At 45.1% G+C, this 6,814-nt stretch overlaps 1 protein-coding gene across 1 annotated transcript in view; it reads left to right on the top strand.

The window, feature by feature from the left end:
• Positions 1 to 415: 415 nt before the first annotated feature.
• Positions 416 to 6,814, top strand: part of T265_13336 (hypothetical protein) — a gene marked incomplete at both ends in the record, with an annotated part of 59,000 nt that continues 52,601 nt past the window's right edge. Inside the window, 2 exons of the mRNA XM_009168410.1 lie at positions 416 to 793; positions 3,032 to 3,198. Of these exons, the coding sequence (XP_009166674.1) occupies positions 418 to 793; positions 3,032 to 3,198 (543 nt within the window). The remainder of the gene's footprint in view (positions 794 to 3,031; positions 3,199 to 6,814) is intronic.

The following is a 6,814-nucleotide window of genomic DNA, read 5'->3' as shown; positions in this document are numbered from 1 at the left end:
CACTTCTCAAATAGCATCCACTTCATTACTATTAAACAAAGATATCCGGAGTGCTGTTGGCCTGTAGCCTTGCGATCACTAATACGCACTAACACCTTTTAGGTGAAATTATAGGGTCAAGACAGGCCAGGGCGTCAACCTCTGGGAATCGACCAGGAAAGTTACAGTTTTCCAGGTCCTTCCAGCTCATAAGTATTGAGACCACTCTCTTGTCATAACGTTGTGTTTGGGCTAGATGGGACTTGACGGAAGCTGTAACTCAGTTCACTTGGTACAAGGCTGCAATAATCGGTCGAACAAGGATCGCAATACCCGCTCCCTCCAAATGTAGTTCACTACATAGCTGAAACGATCGTATCATTAAATGGTCATGCAAACTTATTTATTTATTTATTTATTATTTTTTTTTATTTCCAGCTTATTCCACTTCTCAGAAGTCGGAGTTGGGTTTCCCGGTTGTCCGCAGCTGATGTGATTCGGTCGATCGTCCGCAACCTTCCATCTTGGGACCCATTGTCTCCCGTGGATCTTGATGAACCTGAATGTGCTACCACCGCGGTTGACAAAGATGGCTTCCTTAGCCTCCGTGACCTTCGTTTGGACCGGGTGCTTGCTCAGGGTGCTAGGCTGTACAGCATGGATGCCCGGGAACTGGAGCGACCAAATACTAGGCCAAGGTCAGGTTCCCAGTCCACTCCCTCAGCGAATTCTTCAACGAATCCTGCCTCAGATTCTGTAACTTTCCTGCCCGATGCACTCAGCGATAACAACTCTGCTTCCTCAACATTTCTAGGTACGTTGATTGTGATTAGCATCTCATCTACTAATCATATTGTGCTACCTTTTTATAGTATTGCTTGGTGACAGTTAATTTCGTGACCTGTACCTAAGTTCTTGTTTTTGAGACGATGCTGATCTATTATGTTAATAGGGAGTGGAAAGTGGATTGTTATATTTGCTCAATGTTACGATCTCCAACGCTTATGTGTTGTTGAAGTTTATGGAAGGGAAGTAAGCTTCGAATTATGCATCGAATTCGACTAGTTCTTCAGAATACGCACTTAAAGCTCTCTCCTGCAAGTGAATTAATGCGTCCAATAAAATGCCCGCGTCGCACTCAAGCTACTGGGATGTTACCCTTTTCGTGCCTTACTAACATGTCAAATTTGGGATATCGGGGATCAAAGCACATGAAGCATCCTTCCCACTCATTCAGTTTTATCCACAGGTTTCACCTGAAATTTTGACTGGGCAAGCTCCCTTGAAGCAGTCTTGAGGATGTTCGTCCCACATTTTGCTATCCAGTTGCATGAGTAGCGGTCGCGTCTGTTGGCGGATTAGGGAAGCAAACTAGTATTGCATCGAGTGACAATGTGCTTCAACTTCCAATTTTTGGCTTTTTGTATCGTTTCGCAGCTCAATTTTCACTCGGTAGTAATAGTAGGAATATATTCAGTTTCATTGTCATACGCCTGTTGCTTAGCAAGCTTCATTTGCTTTGTCGGCGTGTATGTAGGGTCTGCTGTATATAATCCGTCGAGGGATAAAGACTCATCAGGATAGAGAAAACCAACATGTGAACCGCACATATACATCAGCCACTAGGTATCCAGGGGACTAATATATTCGTAATGTTATATTAACACTATATCTCCCTGGGCCTTAATGCATATTTCTGCGAAAAGACTATTCATTAAATAAAAGTTCTTCTGAAGTACCTTTCGGTGCGTAGCTACGGTGCGACTCGAAGGATGCACGAGACCTGCTAGGTTTTGCTAGTTACTTCCTTAATTACTATATGGAGCTCTAGCTGAAAAACAGAACGTGCGACAAACTGTCCCCTATCAGACTTCCCGATCTGTAAACAAAGTCGCCGTTCCCTACTGGTAATGCAGTTTTCCATCATTCGGATTTTTCATTCCTAATGTTACTACTCCTCTTCAAATCGTGCACAAAGGTGATGGGTCGCTCGTCCATAACAATTTAAAAATACTTACCCAGAAGCTAATGGATATATCTTCGTATGGCTACGATAACTGCATAAGCTTCCTCATAAAACTCACCGTACTTTCTTGCGCCGATAATTCCTAGAGGTAAAAGCAGATTGCTGATCGTTTTCGTTCACAGTTGCTGGCAGCGTCTGTGGCCTTTGTTTCTAATGATAGCGAAAGACAGGAGTCAAATGTCACGAGAGTTGCATGTTCCAATTCTTGTCTGGGAACTTAAACTCCCCATATGCATTTTCTGTTAAATGAGATGTCGTTATGAACCAGAGGACGTAGTTTTTCTGAGAAGCGAGGGATTCACTGGGCGTAATACACAGACATTCCCACAGGTCGTTTTTGCGATTTATCATTGTGAGGGGGAGTTCGTAACCACAGAGCATCTAACCGTTCGGGATGTGGCTTGGGAAGTCCCACACACTCCGTATCCCTTTAAAGTTCTAATGACGCCCTACTATTGTTTAATGTAACCGCATCTTTTTTTGGTGATCTCCAGGAATCAACAAAATATCTTCGTCTCGTGTGGCGGCGTTTCGACCACGGACATAAGGAACTTGAGTTAATCGTTGATTGGAAAAAATACCATTAGTGGACCTAGAAAGAATACGATAAAGTGCCATAAATCTTCTCCCCGGCTTGTGTGTAGGTATTTGGTGATAAGCGGCGTGTCTACTGGACATGTTTAGAGGCATTTTTGGACATGGTTCAGTCGTGCACCCAGTGGAGCGCACGTGTCCAAGCTGTTACCTTCACTACATAGCTTCTCCCGATCTCACGAACGTGAAATCCGGTGTCACTCCTGGATTTACACTTCAGTTACCTCAGCTGCCACCTCCGAAGTGTAGTCATCCACCTTTATCTCCCGAGATTATTGTAAAACAAAACTGTGGCAACTGCAACCACTGTACAACACATACACCGTTTTTGCAGCGGATGATGATTATTGCCTCTCTTCCTGCCCGCTGTAAAGCGAATGATCATTCTCATTCTCCGCGGGAGTATATTGTTGCGTGTTACATTTTTTTCAGTTCAGCGGCACGAGCTTAACAGCCGTCTAGGCCTTGAAGACGACAACGTCATTACCAAAGTTTTGGCCCAACATTCTGATGTATCAGCCAGTAATTGGGTCTCACCGGAAGACCTGGTGGACGAAACGACAGGAAGCAATGATTTGACCCCAAAGCAGGACGTCGCAGTGAGTTTTAGCTTGTATACCTCATGGACCTTCTGTATATTTAACTGAAACATCTAGGCCTCCTTTTTACATGTACCCATATTTCAGTATACTCTTTACTCCAAATCAACACCTGCGTACATTATTAAGTCCGTGAAGTAACCTTGTTAACTGGTTGGCTCACTACCTCAACGGTATCGTCGCCGCCGTCAATATCCTCACCAGAATTTGTGTGATTCCGTAGGGCTCTGTTTAATGGGTTCATTTTTCTTTGTTTTCGCGGTGTGTGCAAATGAATGTTTTGGTCGTTACCGTGCCGCCCCAATTAGTTAGTTTGCTCACGGTGTCCAGCAAGTATACACCAGGTATATGCGGTAGAACTTTATAAACTACCCATGTTCTCGCTTGCTTGCTTCCCAACGTTGTACGATGTGGCCCTACGCCTTGCTGACAACGAGTTTTTCGGCTTGTTGGACTGTATTTCCCTTGGTGCTACCCCGTGCATAAACTGGGAGCGAAATGGCTCATGTGGTTAGAGCGGGGATTTTTGACCAGAAGGTCCGTGGTTCGAACCCGACCTCTGTCTGGGCTTGGGCAACCTGGCAGTATCCCAACCCTCTTGTTTCTTTCGGGTGGCATGGCAGCTGGGCACCGGAAGGGTGTTACAGCTAAACGGTTTTTCTCTACATAAACTGTCTTACCTTCCATGTACTCCCTAATTTGTGAGGCGAAATGTTGTAGTTGGTTAGTGTAGGGTGCATTTGTGTGAAGTGTTTGTACAACGTTGGTGCTGAAAACTCAACACGACATAACAGAAGCGACCTGCAACAGTCGCTGCAGTGGTATGATCATTGGAGAGCTGCTTTAGTGTCAGTGTTTGCAAGTCATGACAGACGGTACTGAAGGTTCCGTTTGTCGAGCACGGGAAATATATTCCCGTTGTCTCAACCGAGACACCTAGTTTTAGGCTCAAGATGTGTACTTTTGATTGGATGGACTTTCTTGCAGGGCAACTAATGAAACATCGAGCTCGCACGGATGAGGTTGTTCTTCCGGAATTTTGTATTCCGGGGAAGAGACAAAGATGTCAGTGTAGCATGATGGCTCAGTAAGGGTAGTTGGAAGGTTCCGGTGATTTAAAGTTGGTGAGATGGAAACGGTTGAGACAACTTCTTAGGAGAATTTTCCATTATGACAACGATTAATTGAGGGGGGATGTTGCAAGTCGGATGGTGACGAAGTTGGGGAATTTCAGTATGAAATGGAGTGACACTAAGATTAATGACATTCTTTGAACGTTGTCTAATACTGAGAGAGGGGCAGAGAGCTCCTAATCCAAACGTCATAACATTACTCAAGGTTACGTTGAATCTAAGATTTATGGAGAATCAAAAGTTGGAGGACGGTAAAATACTCTTGGTGCGGAAAAGCAAGTTCACCTTCTGGGATGGAACTGTATCAACCAGCGTGACATGACTGAAACGAGAGATAGTCAGAAAATTTCCAAACAAAAACAATTAAGAGAGAAGGACCGATAGAAGTTGGAGGGCTTATGGAGAACTGAGGCGGGTGTGTTGACGGATGTAAAAACATGAGTGTAGCATCGCTTATACGTTCCATGTAATCGTTCATCGGGCTGATTACTTCTACGAGGTAGTCCAGAATATGATGAAAAGTGGAAAGCACAAGGACGGATGGGGCAACTAGCGATGGACAGTAACATACTGGGCGAAAGCATGAATGCTAGGGGGAACCACATAAAGAAAAGATCATCCGTGTTATACAAGAATAGGGTGTGGGAAGAACCTTTGTATGGATGCTTCAGGCCCTGTAAGCCACCCTGTCAAAAAGCACCTGAAATGATTGGTTTTCCAAAGATTTTACAACCCAGGTGATTGTTTTTGGATGTAGGTTTTACGTAGGTAGTTTGGAGAGGACATCAAGTTTCCAGATCTCGGGAAGTTTTGTTTCTTTTTCGCTAAATGTGCCAAGAGCCGAAGAACAGAGGGGCGAGGCATGCGAACAAGCCTTGTGTGAAGCACCTGAACCCCGATTGAAGGCCATCGACTGGAGCATTGTTCTCCAGTTCACGTGACAACTTCTTGGGCAAAATTAAAGTGATGGAAATCGGGTGGCGCCTGTTCGGCCCCCGCTTGCAGTAGCGAAGAGATTAGCCGTTTTCCATCCATATGTGTCAATATCCGTAAAACCTTATGGGCTAAAAATGAAGCCACGACAGGAACTTATTCGGGTCAACGTTTCTGGAAGGAGGAGGTTGGGAAATGTCGGGAAAATGTTCAGATTGACATGCGCTTCTCGTTGCAGTGATGGATTTCTTAAGATTTAATAATGAAAAACAAGCGTAACAGTGGCTGAATGGGTTGGAGTTTTGAGCGAAATAACCCACGGGGATATCAGCTTTCTCTTAGACAAAGGATTTGAGGATAACATGGGGCTAAAATTGGGGCTGCTGCCAAACATGACTGTATCATCATCATCATCATCATCGACAGCATGACATCAGTGTTCAACACCGATGCTTCACTGCCGTACAACCATGACTTATTTGAAAGCCTTATTGTAAAGAAAAGAATAAAGGTGGATGGGGGAGGGACTTAGTGCTAGCTTAACACAATCATTCCGAGGTGCCTACACCTCCAGACATTCACTCAGGCAATCTGGATAGAAACTGACAACAAGAACGCCACTGACATCGGTTGGCAGCCATATCTTGTAGTTTCTCCAACCAGGCAAAGTGAGGATCACGCGGTCCCCATCCTGCAAGGCGAGTAGCACCGACAGCACCCAAGCGTCTCGTGATCTCCTTCATACTCCTCTGCCAGGTCATGGGTTGGCCACCCCTCTGTTTACGCCACTCCGAATTGGGCATGGAAAACAATACTCTCTTCGGCATGCGTAAAACATGTCCCAACAAACGCAGCTTCTGGTGCTGGACACAATCTTCAATGGAAGTACCCGTTACACAACCGAAAACACGCTTTCTAACTGCCTCGTTACGGATTCGCTGACACCAACCCACACGAGCTATGGTTCTGAGACAACGATTGTCGAAAACCTGAAGACGTCTCAGGTCCGCTGCTCGAATAGGCCAAGTCTCACAGCCATACAACAATCACCCTTTTGGCAATATTATTAAAGCTACACAGCCGTTTGAACGCGTCAGCATAGATTTTAAAGGCCCACTTCCATCAACCTCCCACAACAAATACCTTCTAACAATGATCGACGAGTACTCCCGTTTCCCATTCGCCTTCGCGTGTACGGATGTGTCCTCATCCACCGTGATCAAGTGTTTTAATCAGTTGTTCTCTTTGTTCGGAATGCCCTCATACGTCCATTCTGATCGTGGTGGAGCTTTCATGTCAGGTGAAGTACAAACGTTTCTTCACGACAGGGGTGTAGCAACCAGTCGAACTACCCCATACAATCCGCGCGGTAACGGACAAGTCGAACGGCTTAATGGTACTCTTTGGAAGTCTATCACTCTGGCATTGAAGACCCAACAAAGGGACATTACCGAGTGGGAATGTGTGCTGCTAGATGCTTTGCACTCTGTTCACTCCTTATTGTGCACCGCTATTAACTTAACTTCCACCGGAAGTCAACGTACGGCAAC

This window comes from Opisthorchis viverrini (assembly GCF_000715545.1).
Source record: "Opisthorchis viverrini unplaced genomic scaffold opera_v5_56, whole genome shotgun sequence".
Taxonomy (NCBI): Eukaryota; Metazoa; Platyhelminthes; class Trematoda; order Opisthorchiida; family Opisthorchiidae; genus Opisthorchis; species Opisthorchis viverrini.
This window is presented reverse-complemented; position numbering and strand designations above follow the sequence as displayed.